This window comes from Nelumbo lutea, chromosome 2 (assembly GCF_056320005.1).
Source record: "Nelumbo lutea isolate HS-2025 chromosome 2, American lotus-T2T, whole genome shotgun sequence".
Lineage (NCBI taxonomy): Eukaryota > Viridiplantae > Streptophyta > Magnoliopsida > Proteales > Nelumbonaceae > Nelumbo > Nelumbo lutea.
Genome location: NC_142685.1, coordinates 71,349,526 through 71,369,466, shown reverse-complemented (window position 1 = coordinate 71,369,466; position 19,941 = coordinate 71,349,526). Strand labels below are relative to the sequence as shown.

The 19,941-nt window shown below is 35.2% G+C and overlaps 1 protein-coding gene across 5 annotated transcripts in view; it reads left to right on the top strand.

The window, feature by feature from the left end:
* LOC148871462 (PH, RCC1 and FYVE domains-containing protein 1-like) overlaps positions 1 to 19,941 on the top strand; it is an 80,191-nt gene that overhangs the window by 2,435 nt on the left and 57,815 nt on the right. For 3 of the 5 annotated variants that reach the window (XM_088973736.1, XM_088973733.1, XM_088973737.1), the window contains exons 3-4: positions 16,510 to 18,584; positions 18,720 to 18,866. In XM_088973736.1, coding sequence (XP_088829862.1) covers positions 16,677 to 18,584; positions 18,720 to 18,866 — 2,055 coding nt within the window. In that variant the 5' untranslated portion in view covers positions 16,510 to 16,676. Of the gene's footprint in view, positions 1 to 9,744; positions 10,108 to 12,581; positions 13,311 to 16,509; positions 18,585 to 18,719; positions 18,867 to 19,941 lie in introns of those variants that run through there. The other 2 variants (XM_088973735.1, XM_088973734.1) reach the window with 2 other exon arrangements.

The following is a 19,941-nucleotide window of genomic DNA, read 5'->3' as shown; positions in this document are numbered from 1 at the left end:
ACTTAAGGGTCCATTTGGTTTCTGGGAATAGGTGCCTAGAATCGGAAAGGCTTATTTCAATTCCAACTCTTCACTTAGCAGGAATGGGATTCCAATTCCCGTTCTGCCAAGAATGGGTTCCCCCTTATGGGGAAATGGACATTCTAGGCCCCCTTAGGGAATGGGATTCCCATTCCAAAGTTTGTCGAGAAGTAAAGAACTCATGACAAAAAACCCAAACCCTAATATTAATGAAATAATAAAATATTATTAAATTAATAATGAGATAATAATAATGAAATCATAATATATTAATAATAAAATAATAAAATATTAATAAACAAAAATAATAGAATATTAATAAACTAATAATAAAATAATAATAACAAAGTAATAATAAAAGGAAAAGATGTTATTTATTAAATAATATAAATAATTGAGTACAAATAAAGTATTAATATAATATAATTAAAGTAATAATAAAATACTGAAATAGTAATTATTAAATAATAATAAATTAATTTTAAAATAATAAACAAAAATAATAGAATATTAATAAACTAATAAGAAGATAATAATAAAATATATTAAATTAATAAATTATTAATAAAATATAGTAATAAAATATTATTAAAGTCATACTAAAATAATAATATATTAATAAATTATTCATAAATTAATGATAAATAATAAGATATTAATTATTATATACTAATAAAATAATAATAACAAAGTAATAATAAAAGGAAAAGATGTTATTTATTAAATAATATAAATAATTGAGTACAAATAAAGTATTAATATAATATAATTAAAGTAATAATAAAATACTGAAATAGTAATTATTAAATAATAATAAATTAATTTTAAAATAATAAACAAAAATAATAGAATATTAATAAACTAATAAGAAGATAATAATAAAATATATTAAATTAATAAATTATTAATAAAATATAGTAATAAAATATTATTAAAGTCATACTAAAATAATAATATATTAATAAATTATTCATAAATTAATGATAAATAATAAGATATTAATTATTATATACTAATAAAGTAATAATAACAAAGTACTAATAAAACAAAAATTATATATTCATAAAATATTAATAATGTAACAATAAAATAATAAATAGACTAATAAAAAAATTCAAAATTTTCAGTTGATTCCAATTCTGACTCCAAATGAATCAAACAACAACAATCAGAATTTGATTTTGATTCCAATTTTGATTTTGATCCTGTCTATGGACCAAATGGAACTTAACTAAACTAAGGCTAGCCTATATTTTGGCTAGGGTATAATTTGTCTTGCAATGTAAATGTAATATGTTACAATATTTCATTCTTATTACACTCTATAGTACAACAAAAAAGTAAAAATTAAATTCTACAAATATGGACATAGTATGCAGTTACCCTTATTAGTGGTCCATCATGTTGATATTGTTTTTTATGGAAGTAGTGTTTTATGTATTACTTGTTTAAAGAGGGTACAAGTTATTATGACTTTGATTTCTACCTAGATATAAGTAAATAGATTATTATGTTTTGGATATACGCTCTTCTTGGCTCCATTCACTTTGTAAGTTGTTTTAGGGTGAATCTCTTAAACTACCGCTAAATTTTAGGAAATTGATGTACTCACTCCACCGGTTTAGAAATTGCCTTAAAGTACCCCAAGTTTTCTAACAATTGACTAAATCCTCCCCTGTTGTCAGCATTCATTAACAAATTAACTGAAAAGACTATTTTACCCATCACTCTTCTTTAAAATTTCAAAATAAAACATGCAAATAAACCTACAACATTTGAATAACACCTTGTTAACCTTATCCACATCAAAAACTTTCTACATTGGCAAAACTTTCCAGCCGATAGAGATGTCCACATCAAAAACTAGATGGGATCATCTCCCTTCTTTGTTGCTGCAAAGACCTCTGAAAGGTGAACAGGAGAGATCATTTCCCACCCACAAACTAGATTTTGAGGATTCCATCTTAGCTCTTATTAGCTCCATGTCCATTTGCCTCAATATCACAGGAAACAATGGAAAAATTCCCTTATCTGTTCTTGGCTTTCACTTAGGTAAAGGTTGAAGACCGCGTTCTTGTTAGCTTGGTGGATGTTGAGTTTTATTTTGAAAATTTGAAGAATAATGGGGGAAAAATCAACCTCAAAAGTGTAATATTGAGTTCTAAAACAATTTATACATCACATGTTGTCACATGTGAATGGATTGTGATGGAACACTAAGAAAAGCTAACAACATGGGAGGATTTAATTAATTGTTAAAAAACTTAGGGGTACTTTAAAGAAATCTCTAAACAATAGGGCTAGAGTTGGTTAATTTCCTAAAATTTAAGAGTAACTTAAGAGATTTGCCATTTTTATAAAATTTAGAAAATACTATAGGCTTCTATATCCTCTTAAGGCTCTAAACCTTCTTTTTCCATATAAAGTACAAAATTGTAATGAATTGGTGAGGGGTCAAGCCATCAAGCCATATAAAGTACTGGATTCTCTTTGGGGGAAGGATGTTCAAGCCATCAAGAGAGGGCAGGGCTCTAATTTTGGTATGAACACCAAGGTGCAAAGTGAATGAGTTTAAGGATAATGCTTCATGCAGTGTGACTCTTCAAAAGTTGGTAGATAGAGAGGTCATGATTGGAAAAAGTTTGGGTCTCTATTTTTGGGGTGGTGAAGAGTTCGCTAGGAGGGCCTTTGAGGAATTTGAAAGGAAAAAGAGGGAAGAGAAGTTAAGGAGAAAAGCTTTGTCGTAAGGAGAAGCTTGGGACAAGGAAGTTTCAAATTAGGAGGATGAGATCATGGATGAAGATTGAGCGTCTCTACCAGGTGTTTCAAGGTTTTTAGTTTGAGTCCAGTTTAGTATGAGGTCTTGGCATGTAAGTTGCATGTTTGTTCTTTAGGTGTTGTTTAAGGGGTCTTGTAGTTTGTTTGTTGGGTCATTTAGTTGTCCTCTCCCTTTAATGATATCTTATCATCTTCTTGCTGTAATACTTTTTCCTTTTAATAAAATTTTCCTTTTATTCTTCAAAAAAATATAGTCATATCTTGCATCTAGAATAAAATAAAAAATTAGAGATAGAGTGAATAAAGATAACAGAATTATACCCTTATCTAAATCTTGCACCTAGGACAAAATAAACAAATTAAAGATAGAGTAAGGATAACTGAATTATAATGTTTTCCTAGTTTCTTTGCATTATGTAGGAGAGGTTGCGGCTTGTACCTCTCTAAGGGATCTTGTATGAGATTGTAATCCTGAATCAGTTTTTTGTGTTAATAAAACTCCATTATTGTTCATAAAAAAATTACTCTTTTCCTTAGAAACATGCAATCAGAAGAGAAGTATGTAACATGCTAGGCATAAAACTGTTACAAACAAATACTTAAGTGCAGTGAATATTTAAATTAATACTTTTTTCCATTGCTTAGAGAATTGGACTGGACTAGTCAGTTGAACCATGACTCGGGCACTTGGCTAGTTCAATTATATCCCCAAAACCAAAAGTGACAAAAAAACCACCCAAAACCGTTGACCTAGATGGTCCAACTGAAAAATCGGTAAATTTCTTGGTTTTCGAAAATCAACCAGTTTTTTTATATATTTTTTTTAAACATAGATGCAAACTTCTAGAGGCCATAATTTTGTGTTCAAGTGTTTGATTAGGGTGATTTTTTTTGGGTAACTTTTTGAGACCTACATGTTCCTAAGTGACCAACCCCACTATTTTTCCCCAAAAGTGCCTTTCTTGGCCTAAAATATTATGTTTAATATAAAATTGAAACTAAAATAAAAAATATGAATTTAATTATATATATATTGATAAATGAATAATGGTTTTATTAATAAGAAAGGAAATGCACATTCACCCTATGAGGAAGCATGAGATGTTGCCTCCCCTTAGAGGTGAAAGCATAAACAAACTTTTAACAGAATACAATCCAACTAACTTTCTTAAGAAGAGCACTGTAGTCCCATAGAACAGTCTCTAGCGGAGAAAGAGAACAGAATTACTAGAGCAGATATTGAAATATGATCATTTTTAAAGAGGGAGATAAAGTACATGAAGGGGAAATGATCTTTTAGTCGTTAAGATCCCACCCAAATATCTTCCCAAAAAAGAACAAAATTACTAGAGTAGACGCCATACCTTATATACTTGAGGAAATTAAGGAGGGTGCTTGAAATAACCTTCTAAGGGGTTGTGAGTAAAGCTCATTGAGATACTCCTGCATCCCAAACGGTCTCAAAATAGTCATGAATGCTAGGCACCACCTCATGCCATAACCTCTCTCTTTCTAAGGGCCACCTCCAAAGCCACTTGCCTAGAAGAGCTTCATTCTTCTTAGCTATCTATCCTAGCCCTAGCCCCCCTTCTTTTTTAATTTGGTGCATTCCCAGTTGACCAAATGATCATTTTTTCCTTCCCTTTACTCCCATAGGAAGTCCCTCATCAATTTTTGCAATCTTGTTGACTTCCCTATTAGGTATCATAAAGACTATCAGGAAATAAATTAACAGATTGACAAGTGTAGCTTTTATTAAGGTTACTCTGCCCCTAAAGAAATGTAGTTCCCCCTCCAAGCCGCCAATGTTTTTTCAAACTTTTCCATCACAGGGTTCCAAAACTAGCTTTCCTTTGGGTTGGCACCTAGAGGAAGTCCTAAATAGGTCAAAGGCCACTTGGAATAGGTGCAATCTAAGCAGGAAGCAATAGTCTCCAATACCCTTTCATCCAAGTTTTATCCAACCACACAACTCTTTTCAAAATTGATTTTCAAATTAGAGGCATTCTCAATGAGTATAATCAGATTGTTCAAGTTTCTCACTCCCACCAAATAACAACCCTCACAAAAGATGATAGTGTCGTTTGCAAACTAAAGATGGGTTACCAGAATTTTATCTTTGTCTATTCTCTATCCTCTTAATAGCCTAACCCTATCTGCATTTGATAAAAGTCTACTAAGAACATCAACAACCAGGCTGGGAAAAAATCATCAACTACCCCTTTGATTAGAATAGAAAAAAAGATAGGAGCAAAGGCATCCCTTCATCGATTTACACCATCTATCCCCAAATCCACACTTCTTGAGCACCTCTAAGAAGAAACTCTAGTCCACTAGATCATAGGTCTTTTCAAGATTCAATTTACAAATGAATCATTGATTACCCAATCTTCACATCTCCTCCATACATTCATTTGCTATTAAAATTTGATCAATTGTTTGTCTCCCCTGAACAAAAAGCACATTGTGCTTGATTGATAATTGAGGGGAGCACCTTTTTGATCCTCAATGACAAGACCTTGGCCATAATCTTGTAAATGCTAGTCACCAAACTAATAGGTCTAAAGTCTTTTGGATGAATGACCTCTTTCTTCTATGGAATCAAAGCATTAACTCTTCGACTTATTATTGGGCTTTCCTCAAACTCTCTAAAGACCTCAAGCAAGTCTTCTTTAATAATATTCCAACAATCTTGAAAGAAAGCCATAGTAAATCCGTCTAGCCTTGGTGCTTTAAATCTATCCATAGAAAATATATCATGTTTAATTTCATCATCCTCAAAGTGTCTTTCAATCCATCATTTCTTTTCCTCAGAAAGTCTTGGCCAAATAACACCTTCCAACTCCACCCTATTATTTAGAGGCCTCCTTATAATAGATTTGAAGTGGGCAACAAAACAATTGTCTATCTCCTCTTGAGACTCATAAGTCACTCCATCCACTTCAAGATTAGTCACCTAAATTTTCATCCTCCCATTGTCCATCTCATGGAAGAATATGGAAGATGGAAACACTAATTATATATTTCAAATATAGTTAATGTTATTATATATGATATAATTGTGCATATTAAATATATACATATATGTTTTATGATTATTACATTCCATATTTAAGAAGAAAGGTGATTAACAACTATTGAGGGATTAAACTCATGAGTCACACTGAAACTTTGGAGAGAATAATTGAACAAAAATTACAATTTGAAACAAGTCTTTCAGAGAACCAATTTGGCTTTATGCCAGGGAGATCAACCATGGAAGCTATATTTCTTATGAGATGATTAATAGAAAAGTTCAGAGAGAAGAAAAAAGATCTTCATATGGTGTTCATTAATATAAAAAAAAACTTATGATTCCTGAAGAGATAATATGGTGGGTCTTGGAAAAGAAAAAAAAGGGTTCAAAATAGGTATACGAACCTAATTAAGGATATGTATGAAGAGGCAACAACCAATGTTAGAACACCAGTGCTAGAGATTTCAGATTTTACAATTACATTGGGTTTTCACCAATGTTCAACAATTAGTTGTTTTCTATTTGCACTGATCATAGATGAATTGACTAAACATATTCAACAAGAAATTCCATGGTGCACGTTGTTTGCATCTAACATTATTTCAATTGATGAAACTAATGAAGGATAATATGCAAATTTAAGCTTATAGGCAAATACTTTAGAAACAAGAGGTTTTAAAATAAGTAAGACTAAAATAGAGTATATGAAATGTAAATTTAGTAATAATAGGAGTGTAAATCAGGATACACTTAGGATTGAAAACACTAAGTGATAACTCAACGTAACCATTTCTAGTACCTGGTTCAATAATTCATAATAAGGGTAAGATTAAGGAGGATGTCACCCAAAGAATTAGAATAGGTAGGGAAAGATGGAGGGGTGGATGCATTTGGAATTTTGTGTGGTAGGAGAATACCACTTGTATTAAAAGGAAAATTCTATAAAATAGTTGCAAAGCCAGCTATATTGTATGAAGCAGAGTGTGGGATAAGGAATAGCGGAAAAGCTAAGAAGGAGAGGATCAAGAATGAAGCCATCCATAAAAACCTAGGAGTAACTCCAATAAGTGATAAAATGAGAGAGAATAGACCAAAATGGTTTGGTCATGTGCAAAGAAGACCACCAACAATTATAGTTAGAAGAAGTGATATGTTACAAGTGGAAGGGGCTGGGAAAACTAGGGGTAGACCAAAAAGGACTTGGGTAGAAGTAATAAGAAATAAAATATTTTACAAGAAAACAAAGATGTGTTGGTCCTCCCTTCCACATCATATGATCAAATTAAGCTTTGGGAAAGGAGGAAAAGGGAGTTGAAGCAATGGAGAAGAGTGCTGGTGCGAAGGGTAGTTTTGTGAATGAAGCAAAATAGAGAAGAATAATCAAATCAGAGGCAAAAAATTTTCTGTTAGAGTGTTGTAAGTTGTGGGGGAAAATTGCTTTGAAGATCAGAGAAATGAAGATTGCCATGGTGTTTCTGGTAGGTGAGTAAGTGCTAGTTTGGTTTATGGAGTTTCTAGACAAAGCAATGAAGAAACAATGGAAGGAGGATTGCAAAGATTTTATAGAAGATGGAGGCAGGCGGTATGTGGAAGAAAGGAGAAGAAATGCCAAAGGGAGATTCTTGGTGTTGGTTGAGTTTTTCGGGTTAAGGAAAAAAGCAACTAGTGTGCTTCCCGGAAGGTAGGAAAGGTGAGGGATGGTAGGAGGCCTCAAACACTTTAAAAGATTTTCTAACATTGGCAACTAGTCCACAAGCTCTAGAATTGTTGAACTCAGAAGAGAAGCATATGCAGATATCAAAGGAGGTGGTAAGGGCCCTGGTAGTAGGTGGAGCTTCATGTGAAAGGAGGATGGTGGTCAATGCTTCGAAGGAGGAATGGGAAAAGCAGCTAGTTGTAGAAACAAGTAGATCACCAAGGGACTGGAAAATGGTAGCAGAAGAGCTGGTGAAAAACCTGAGAGTGGAAAGTACAACTATCTTAACTCCATTTGAGAGTTGTAAAGCATTGTTGGAGGCGTCGATGTTGAGCTAGAGACTGATGTAGTTTGCTATCAGATGGAGTGTTGTGTAGTTACAATGTCAAGATGGTCTCCTTCGGCTAATGCAAAGGATTTGTCAGTAGAAGATTTAGTTATAGTTAGGCTGTTGGGCCTGGCTTTTCATCTTTGGAAGGTTGAAGTTTTTGAAGCAATTGCGGTTTTGTGTAAGGCACGTTTAGATGGATTCTTTGTTAAGGATTTGCGTTCTGCAGCTATAAGCCTCAGATGTATTTTCCCTGAAGAAATTCCAAAGAAGATTAATGTAGCCAATGGTAGTGTGTTCTTCTCAATTTAGCTAATGACAGCCATTGAAGCAAATCTCTGGGTTGAAGCCTAAAGGAGAGAAGAAGAAAGGGTTGAAAGAGATCGGCTATGTGGCAAACTGAGAGGGGGTAGCTCTGATTCCTCAGAATCTTTCACTTATAAGGAAATCTTTGAGAAGGAAACCTTGAAAGTTAAACAAATACAAATATGTATAGTGCAAATACATACAGAATAGAACAAAATACAAGGTTTTGCACTCTACATATTTGTATTTATACTCCTTCCAAAGTGAGCCTAAGGCTGCGTTTGGTTGCAATGCAAATGCAAATATGTACATTACATATTTACCCATTTTCGGTTCATGAATGCAAACACGGTTCACATTTTAAACTGTTTTTGCATTCATCTTGTTTGTTTGAAATCAATGCAAAAGTGTGGGCCCATCATTAAATGCTCCAACTATCTTATGCTCCAATGCATTAACTTTGGTCAAAAAGTTAATTATCAAAAGAACACAAAATTGTATCAAAAAAATAGGTATAGTATGCTTTTCTTCTCAAAATACAAAAATGTCAAAAAATATATTTTTGCTCTAATAATCATTACCTTTTTAGGTTTCAAACAAATGCTAGTAAACATCGAACCGGGTACATTCGCAAACAAAGGGAGTCTAAAGAACATGACGTTAAATAGAAAAATTGAAAAAAGGGTTGTTCATAAGAAGGCCCAACCCGACCAAACCAGACCGACCCAACCCGAGTTGGCCGGGTTTTCATTAGCATGGGTCGGTTTCAGTTTTCTTGTGTGAAAACTGAAATCGACCCGAACCAAAATGACTTAGTTCCTAGTTCAAACATGAAGTTCCAAAGCCCATTAGGCCACCTAGTTTTTGAATGGTTGCAAGAAACTTTGGATTAGTGAATAGTGATTAATGAACAACTTTTGTGATTAACTTTTCATTTAAATTTTATCATAGGAGATGGCTGAAATGATGTTCAATTTATGACTGTTTTTAAAATTAGCAAGATTTTATCACAGGGATGAACTTAGAACTAAAACTGACCCAACTTAACTCAAACCGAACAGATCAGTTTTGCTTAACACTGGGTCAGTTTCGATTTCTATGTTAGATAATCCGATTAGGTCGGATCAATTGAAAAAACCACAATAAACCGACCCAACCCAACTCGTGAATAGCCCTAACTGAAAAGAAAAAGGAGGAAGTCTTGACCTTTTGTTGACATGCAAGGACAGGCGGAATATGAAGCTTCAAAATTTGAATTGATAGAACTTGTGGGCACGAGTGAGGAAGGGGCATGATTAAATGGCCAGGTGGAGTTTCTTGACGAGAGGATGAACTGGGCTGGGCCGATGGGTCTGATTGGGCCAGTTGAAAAAAGGAAAAGGGCCTAAGAAGTTAGAGAAGGGGTGGGCCTTTTTTTTTATCAAAGTCAATAATTGTAGTAGACAAGAGTGGGGTGGGAAGACAAAATGGGCTGCCTGTTTTAGAAGAGAGGACAGAATCAGATGACTTGTCTAAAAGTCACGTGGTGGGGGTTCTAAAAGGGACGACGATAGATGGAAAATTAGATCCATCATCGTCCCCATCGAGAGCTCTCCTACACGTTTCAAGAACAAAGGGAGGAACAAAAAGCCCGAACAGCTTGCAGTGGAAGCCGTCCAGGCCAACTACTTGTCTCCAGAGCGCCGGAACCCCACAAGCAAAGGAACGACGCCAGAAAGAGTGGAAATCAGTCAGAAAATGAAGCACTATCGAGTGAGCAGGAAAGTGATTCTGACGATACAGAAACTTCAAGTATCAGCAGTGATTCTTTGGGGAAATGTCCTTTGCAACAAGACGAAGAGAGATTTAATAAGGAACAACTGTTTTTAGAGGAAGAAGATGCTGCAGCATTGAACCCCACGTCTGTTCCTTCAAAATCTGTAGCTGAATCGGAAAATCGAAGGGGCGAAGAGACCTCCATCGGTAGGTAACAAATATCGAGACCAGCCAGTCCAGGTCTGAACTCAGAGGATAGTCTTGGGCAGGATATCCAGGGAGGAGACAGGAAGCTAACAGTGGTGAATGAAGATTATAAGCTAGAATTTGAGAGGGTTGGGGAGCGCTAGGAAGAGAAGGGTTATAAGGGCTTGCTTGAAAAGGAAAAGCTAGATAGGGGATGGGTCAGAAGTGTGTGGAGTTCTAGAGGGATAAGTTGGGTGGCAGTGCCGTCTTGGGGAGCTTTTGGTGTCTTAATTACAAATTGGAGAAATGAAGGTCTGGAATCTTTAGAATAGTTGATTGGCCAATTCTCAGTGTCTATAAAATTCAAGAATGTGGGAGATGGTTTTACCTGGGTGCTATCAAATATATATGGTCCGGTTAGGTATAGAGAAAGGGGCCAACTATGGGAGGAGTTTTGTGATATTAGGGGTCTATGGGAGGGCCCTTGGTGTTTCCGAGGTGATTTTAATGTGATAAAATTTACATTTGAGACGAATAACTCTAATTAGGTCATTTTCACAAGTATGCGAAGGTTGAATGAGTTTATTGAAGATTGTGAACTAAAAGAAATTCCAATTCAATAGACCCAATTCACCTAGTCCAATTTCCAGGCCTCCCCCATTTGTTCAAAGTTGGACAGATTTGTGTTCAATGGTGATTGGGATGACTATTGGGGAGGGTTGATGATGAGTGAATTGCCTAGAGTTACCTTAGACCATTGTCCAATTAAAATAAGCATTGAAGATTTCTTGACCGATCCTACCCCATTTAGATTTGAGAACATGTGGCGCACCCATCCGGATTTTATTAGCAGAGCGGAAGAATGGTGGAATGAGGAGGTGAGGGGTTTTTGATTGGAAAAGAGTAAGGTTTCAAGAAAGATACAACATTTAAAGGGGAAGTTAAAGGAGTGGAATGGAGATGTTTTTGGAAGAGTTGGGGAAAGAAAGCTGAGTGTGACCTCTTCAATTAAATAGCTGGATCAAAAGGAAAGTCAAAGGTTGATGACTGAAGATGAGAGAAGGTTAAGATGGACTTTAAAAAAGGAGCTAGAGGAGATATGTTGGAGGTAGAAATCAAGACGTAAGTGGATTAAGGAGGTGATGGCAATACTAAATTTTTTCATGCAATAGCCAATGGGAGAAGAAGGAAAAACTTTGTGGATAAATTGGAAATAGATGGTGAAATATCAAGGAACCAAGAGGAAATTGCAAAATGTTTTGTGGATCATTTTAAAAGTGTTTACAAGAAGGTGAGTGATGGTGGAGGGGTTAGACTAGCCAATGATGGATCCAAAAGGCCTTTGAGATGGAAAAAATTAGGATGGCGGCCTTTTCAATGGATAGATCTAAATCTCCAAGGTTGGATGGCTTGATAATGGCTTTTTACCAAGATTGCTGGGAGATAATTAAATTTGATTTGCTAGCAGGTTTTGAGGAATTTGCTGAGGAACATTTCCTTAGTCCATGGATAAATTCCATTTTCTTGGCCTTGATACCTAAGAAGGATGATGCCATTAGTCCAAGAGATTTTAGACCCATTAGCTTGGTGACTAGCATGTATAAAATTCTGGCTAAAGTTTTGTCAATAAGATTGTCCTCCCTAATTTGGTTACATAATCTCAAGGGGCTTTTGTTCAAGGCAGACAAATCACTGATCAAATATTGATAGCCAATGAATGTGTGGAGGATTACAAGAGAAGGAAGAGGAAAGCTTTTGTGTGTAAATTAGATTTGGAGAAGGCCCATGACATGGTGGATTCAGTGTTATAAAAGAACAAGGCAAAAAAAAGGCGCAAGGCGAGGCATGCGCCTTTTTAAGAAAGGCACAAAACTACAAAAAAAGCTAAAAATAAAAAATAAAGTCAAAAAATTAAAAAAAAATGCCAAAAAGTAAAAAAAAAAATGCAAAAAAAAAAATTAAACATGATGTTAATAAAAAATATAAACATCAATTTTAAAATAAATGTTTTAAAAAACCAGTTATCTAAAATTAAAATACATAAATATAACATGTAAAGCGTATTCAAATGAAAAATTAAAAATAAAAGCAGACATATAAAGCATTTTCAAGCATGTAAAACCCACAATCTCTTTTTTTCCTTAATTGCATTGCTTCAAGTAGCTAATGTGATGTAAAACATATTGCATTCTTGATTCTATGAGTTGCCTTTGTACCATGCCCCTCGAGGCAAGCCCGAACAAGTCTATGTTAGGGTTTGAAATTCTTATTTTTCACATGAAAAATCATGATTTTATAACTTTCATTGCCTTTTAAGAAGATATTTTATTGGAATGAACAAATGGATTAAGACAAGGGGATCCCCTGTCCCCTTTTCTTTTGACCCTAGTAGTGGATGTTTTTAGTAGACTTGTCCTAAGAGCAGATATGGTGGATCTCTTTAAAGGGTGTAGAATAGGTAGGCTTAATGCAGTGATGACAAATTTATAGTTTGATTGATGATACAATTATCTTTTGTGAGGGGGGGGGGGGACTCTTTAAAGGCAAGGCAGTTGAAGGAGGTGACTAAGTTGTTTGAGCTTATCTCAAAATTAAAAATTTTAATTTCGAGAAGAGTTGTGTGCCAGGGATAAACTTGTACTAGGAGGCATTAGAAGAAGTAGCAGAGTCTTTAGGTTGCCCTATAGTTGCTTGGCCTTTGAAATACCTTGGGATGCCACTATGAGACAATTCGAAAGAAAGTAGGTTCCGGAACCTAGTTGTGGAAAGGTGCTCTAAGAGATTAACTACTTGGAAGAAAAAATATATTTCGATGGGAGGTAGAATTACTTCGATAAAAATCCACTTTAACAAATTTGCCAGTCTACTTTCTTTCAGTCTTCAGAATGCCACAGAGTGTTGAAGCTAGAAAAACTGATGAGAGATTTTTTGTGGGAGCTAGGGGAAGGTAGGAAGGATCACTTGATCAAGTGGGACGTAGTTTGCAAAACTAAAGATTAAGGGGGTTTGGGCATATGAAATTTATATAAGAAGAATTCCTCATTACTAGGCAAATGGCTTTGGAGTTGGACTTTGGAGAGGTGGAGATTGTGGCAAGAGGTGATTGGTAGTATCCATGGTTCAGCAAGCAATGGTTGGGATGCTGGGGTATCTACTTGAGCTACTTTGGCAACTCCTTGGAAGTCTATTTGTGGAGTGCTTCCTCAGTTCCTAAGCCAAGTCAGGTATGACACTTGCTTTGGAGATAAGGTTCTTTTCTAGGAGGACCTTTGGCTTGGTGATTCTACCCTTAAAGATCTGTTCCCTTTGTTATATTCTCTTTCTTTGTTTAAAAAAGAACCTGTTTCTCATTTTGTTTCCTCTCTAAGTCGACTGGGTTAAGCTGGAATTTGGGTTTAAGAAGAAATTTAAGGGACTTTGAATTTGAAAGGGCAACCTCCTTGTTACAAATTCTTGATTCTGTTTTCCTGGATTGTTCTAACTCTGATGGTCGGATCTGGATTCTGCACCCCAAAGGTCTCTTCTCTTGTGCCTCCTTCATTGCATTCTTGTGTTCAGATCCAAACTCTTCTCTTTTCCCTGCTAATGAAATTTGGGCTAAACCTATTCCTCCCAAGGTTGGGACTTTGTGCTGGGAAGTTTTCCATGGAAAAATAATCACGTTGGATGTCTTGTAAAATAGACCTTTTCTGTTTTTGCTCCCTAACTGGTGTACTTTGTGTAAAGCAAGTGGAGAATACTGTTACCTTTCCTGCTCCTTTGTTGCTGGTCTCTGGGAAAAGATTTTTGAACTTCTTGGTCACAGCTGGAGTACTCTGTGTTTGCTCCTTTGTGGAGTTCCAAGCTGTCTTACAAGGAAGGCAGATTGTTAGAGAATTAAATTATGGCAGACTGGTAGTGGAAGGTGGCTCTAAACTGGTAATAGGTTGGTTGAAGGCACCTGAAATGGTAATTTGGAAATACAAAGAATGTATGAAAAGATTTAAGTGGCTGGTCAGAGATACAACATTTTCAGTCCAGTGGGAAAGGCGATCAGCCAATGGGATAGCTGTTCTTTTTTTTTTGTTGCAAAATGGGGGGATGGATAAATCTGAATTATTCTGGGCTCATTTGTAATCTTCTGGGGCTGCATCTCGCACCTCTTCTGGTAGTACTCTGTAATCACGTGATATTTTTATGTTTTAATAAAATTTTTATCATTCATAAAAAAAAGTAATAAGAAATTATTTAAGCAATAATAATTTAACAGTGGATATGCCTTTAAATAAAATGGATTGGTGAAACATGATTCATGTAATCGACCCCATATACTTGGGATATTGCATGGATGATGTGATTATTGCATATAATATAAATGTATGTATATACCCATACGTGTGTGTGCAGTTGTGTCATCAATATTGTATCTCCTATTTCTACTTGCCTCATGCATGCTAAGTAATTTTCTCTAAACTGTAGCATGCTTAAATCATGATTTCATATTAAAGCCTGGTTCACTGAAATGCATTTTCTAATGCCAATTTTTTTTATTAATAACCAGCAATTTTATTAAGGGTTTGACTATGATGCTGGAAAGACATGATATCGGAAAAACTAATAACCAATCAACTGGCATCCTAAAAGTGGCTACAAATCAAGTGGGTTTTCATCAAAATTTGTGGGGTGTTTTGATTGGATTAAGTATCTTCGGTATCATGCCTTTCCAGCACCATAAAATTTTTCTTTTACTAATTATAATAAAAGGTACATAATTGATAAAAAAATAATAAAATGTACATATATGCATTCATTAATTGGAGAGATAAGGTCTTAACTCTCATCATTTTACTTATAATTGTGCCCAAAACATTTGATTTCTTCCTACCCCTTTCTTGGCTAGAGCATCAGCCATGATATTCATTTCCCTTTTTGCCCATTGAAGTCTCACATCCATTCCTCTAGTCAGCCATTTAAACTTCTTAATTCATTCCAATAAGTCTATAGAGCAACCTCACCATCTTGCAACCATCCAACCACCAACCTTTAATCTCTTTCAATTACTGACTTGGTAATATTTATATTCTTTGCTCTTTGTACCCCTTCTATCATTGCCAAAGTCTCCGCCCTTAGTGAGTCCCCTACGTTCTCAGGACCTGAAAACAGTGCTTCTATATGGCCTTCCTCATTTTTAAAAATACCTCTATTCCAGTTGGGCCCAGATTCCCTATATTGCTCCCACCAAAGTTATGCTTTAAGGATCCCTCTTCAGGTGTTATTCAGTCTCTACTAATTGATGCCTTTCTTGTTAGAGGTCCTTGTGAGTTCCGTCTACTTCCTAATTACATTATCTATTGTGAAAGATGAAGATCCAAAATTTTCATCCAATATTTTATCCTAATAGTGATGCATTAACATTTGCCAAAGTTAATTTTGTTGACAATGTATGTTTCTCCTTTCCTAGAATTAGACCTACTTTAAGATGTAGTGCCTATAAAAGGGGTGATTGTTAATAATTTCCTTCTATGCTAGAGGGACCAAAATTTGCTTTATACAATTGTTGAGGCTGCAATCTGTGGTTGCAGTGACATTCACAATGTTGCAAGAATACATGGAACCATCTATGAACCATTATCTGAAATGGAGGAGACAGATGACAGAATATATAGAAAGAGAGAAGTAACTGTTAATCATTTGAGAATGGGGAAGGAAGCCTTTGCAGGATTATTTATGAGATAGGAAGGCTACATGATACAATGAGGTGCATGGTAGCAGAACACATGGAAAATTTTTGTACATACTTCTTGGTTCTTGCTTTATCGTTTTCTCTTTCAGTTGGGTGGTTCCTCATCAACATGATAAATTGTATTGATCTTTGATTTTTGTATTGAGTTTCTTTTTTCATTTATTATAAAAAACCATCCCATATAGAGGTTTCTAATTTGTTGATTTATGATAAAGCTGATACATGGAAAATCTGGCATTTTAGATCAGTTTTACAAATTCTGCAAATTCAAGCTCTTGGACATGGTTTTAATCTTGGGATGGGTAATTTAATTAAGCCATCTAAAAGATGACATATAAATGTGAAATGTCGTATACAGTTTGAAGCAATGGGGGTCTACTGGTTGCAGAGATATTTTTGTCTTTTGCCTTTTCCTTTATGGTTTTGATGACTAACATATATTCGCTTTATAATTCTAAGTCTTAATTAAACAAAACAAGTTACCAATAATATTTCAGTAGTTAATGGCTGTCTAATAAATCATTTTATTCCCTCTTCTTGTTTAAGCATGGATATTTACTGGGTGTGATTAATTAAATTTATCATCTAACTCAATTATTAGCAGTGAGAATTTATCTTTATTGTGATTCTTTACTATCAAAATATTTCTACCTATCTGGTATTTATTGTCAAAATGTCAAGATTATTTCTACCAATTTCAGCTTCGTGATGGTGGGGACCTTATTCAAAATGGTCGTCCTTCTGGTGCAACATTGGAGATAACCTCAAGTATCTCCACAGTCTTAATACAAAGGCAGTGATTGACTTCTATTCACGTTAATCTTCCTTGAATTTGAGAAGCTCAGATGTTGGGTCAGACCGTGCAAATATGCAAATGAGAACTAGTACGGATGGTTTCAGACTTAGTGTTTCAAGTTCTGCACCTATCTGTTCAAATCAAGGTTCAGGCCCAGATGACATTGAATCGTTGGGTGATGTTTATGTGTGGGGAGAAGTTTGGTCTGATGGGACTTCAACTGATGGATCTGTGACTCCTTTTCCTTCAAAAATTGATGTGCTGCTTCCCAGGCCTTTAGAATCTAATGTTGTTTTAGATGTTAATCAGATTGCTTGTGGTGTTAGACATGCTGCTCTTGTTACAAGGCAGGGTGAGGTTTTCACTTGGGGAGAGGAGTCTGGTGGTCGGCTTGGCCATGGAGCTGATGCAGATTATAGTTGTCCTCAACTTGTTGAATTCCTGGCAGTCAATAATGTGGATTCTGTTGCGTGCGGTGAGTATCATACATGTGCTATAACTACATCCGGTGATCTTTTTACTTGGGGAGATGGCACCCATAATGCTGGACTTCTTGGTCATGGCACCGATGTTAGCCATTGGATACCAAAAAGAGTTTCTGGTCCCTTAGAAGGCCTTCAAGTTTTATCTGTTGCATGTGGAACATGGCATTCAGCATTGGCAACTTCTAGTGGGAAGTTGTTTACATTTGGTGATGGAACATTTGGTGTTTTGGGCCATGGAAATCGAGAAAGCGTTTCATTCCCAAGGGAAGTTCAAAGTTTGAGTGGATTAAAGACTATTAAGGTTGCATGTGGTGTATGGCATACAGCTGCAATTGTAGAAATTATAGGACAAATTGGTACAAACATTTCCTCTCGAAAATTGTTCACTTGGGGTGATGGTGGTAAATACCGTTTGGGTCATGGGGATACAGAAGCAAAGCTTGATCCCACCTGTGTGCCAGCACTTATAGACTACAACTTCCACCAGCTGGGCTGTGGGCATAATATTACTGTTGGCCTCACAACATCAGGGCATATTTTTACAATGGGAAGTACTGCATATGGTCAGCTGGGAAATCCACAGTCTGATGGTAGGATACCTCGCTTAGTACAAGATAGGTTGGTAGGGGAATTTGTTGAAGAGATTTCATGTGGCTCATTTCATGTTGCTGTCTTGACATCAAGAAGTGAAGTTTTCACCTGGGGTAAAGGTGCAAATGGAAGATTGGGACATGGGGATACTGAAGACCGCAGAGCTCCAACTCTAGTTGAAGCACTAAAAGATAGACATGTAAGAAGTATATCATGTGGTTCAAGCTTCACAGCAAGCATATGCATTCATAAGTGGATATCTGGTGCAGACCAATCAGTCTGCTCTGGTTGCCGGCAAGCATTTGGTTTTACTCGAAAAAGACACAACTGTTATAACTGTGGATTGGTTCATTGCCATGCTTGCAGTTCAAAGAAAGCACTGAGAGCTGCATTGGCTCCAACTCCTGGTAAGCCACATCGTGTGTGTGATTCTTGCTATGCAAAGCTAAAGGCATCGGAGGCTGGTGCTGCCACTACTATTAATAGAAGAAATGTTGCACCTAGACGTTCGATAGACAGCAGGGAAAGGTTAGAAAGGGGAGAGGTTAAGTCCTCGAGGATGCTGCTTTCTCCTGGAACAGATCCAATGAAGTACCTTGATGCAAGGTTGGCCAAGCAAGGGATGAGATCTGATTCTCCACTTCATATCCGACCTTCCCAAGTTACAACACTCTCACAACTCAAAGATATTGCTTTTCCAAGTTCATTGACTGCACTTCAATATGCTTTAAAACCAGTTGCTACGCCAGGACCTCAGCCTGGACAGACATTGAGACCTGCTTCACCATATTCATGGAAGCCAAGCCCTACATGCATAGGAACTGTATTCGCAAATAGTACTGTTGAATGCCTTATGAAAAGGAATGAACTTTTAAATCAAGATAACATGAAGTTGCAAAGCCAAGTATGTTTTCTTTTTCCCCCGCACTATTGAGTATTCTAACATTTTAGGCTGCACTTCTCTTGTTGATTCAAGTCTTTATAATCCATAAACTATCAATGGTACTAAGTAGTATGTGCCATCTTCTGTGATTACTAGGTGAAAAACTTGAAACAGAAGTGTGATACTCAGGATACGGAAGTTCATAAATCACTAAAAAAAGCTCAAGAAGCTGCTTTGCTGGCTGAAAAGGAATCATCCAAATTTAAAGCTGTGAAGGAGGTTGTGAAGTCTATCTTAATCCAGGTACTATTATTAAATGTATTTAGTCTATAATTGCCCATCTATATATCTATATCTATATACTAAAACCAAATGTGCTAAGCTGGCAGCTTCCTGCTTTCTGGTTTCTTCTGTACTTTCTTTGAATTTTCTAATTTTAAAAATGAACAAAATAACTCAAAAGACCAATTACCTTTAAGACTTTTAACTCTCTTCATTAAGTCACCATTAACTCTTTCTCCTCTTTCCCGTTAACTCTGTTAATATCTCTTATTAATTATTCTTATTAATTATGCCATTAACTCTCTCCTTTAATAACTTATACTACTAATTCTCTCTCCTCTCCGTTACTCCATTAAATTGCCTAAAATTCATTGACATTATCTATATCTATATCCATTTGAATTTAACTATAATTTTATATACACTAGACATGTTTACATTAAAATGTAATTATTAATAAAGATTAATTATATTGATACAGAGATATTCAATGTTAGGCTAAATAATCTACTTACATTTAAAACATAGTTAAATTTTAAGTTAATTAGTCAAGTAATTTGCATTTCAGAATAACTATTATTTATTTCACCTAACAAATAAAATTGGTGTTTGGTGGCTGAGTAGTTTTTGCCTTTAGGTCACAGGTCAATGATTCAACTGTCTAGGTTGGACAGACCAAACTATGGCTAGGGCTGTTCATAACAAGACCCAAGCCGACCAACCCGGTCCGATCCAACCCGAGTCGGCCAGTTTTTCTTCAGCACTGGTCGGTTTTGGCTTTCATATGTGAAAACCGAAATCGAACCGACCCGAACCGACTTAGATATATATTATATATAATATATTTTAGATATATATATATATATATATATATATATTTCAGATATATATTTGTGGAAATATATATATATATATATATATATATATATATATATATATATATATTTCAGATATATATTTGTGGAAATATATATATATATATATATATATATATATATATATATATATATATTTCAGCTTTATTTCAGAAATATATGTAGAATATAAGGTCTAATTATTATTAATCTTTTATAAATATATGAGCTGAAAATTGAAA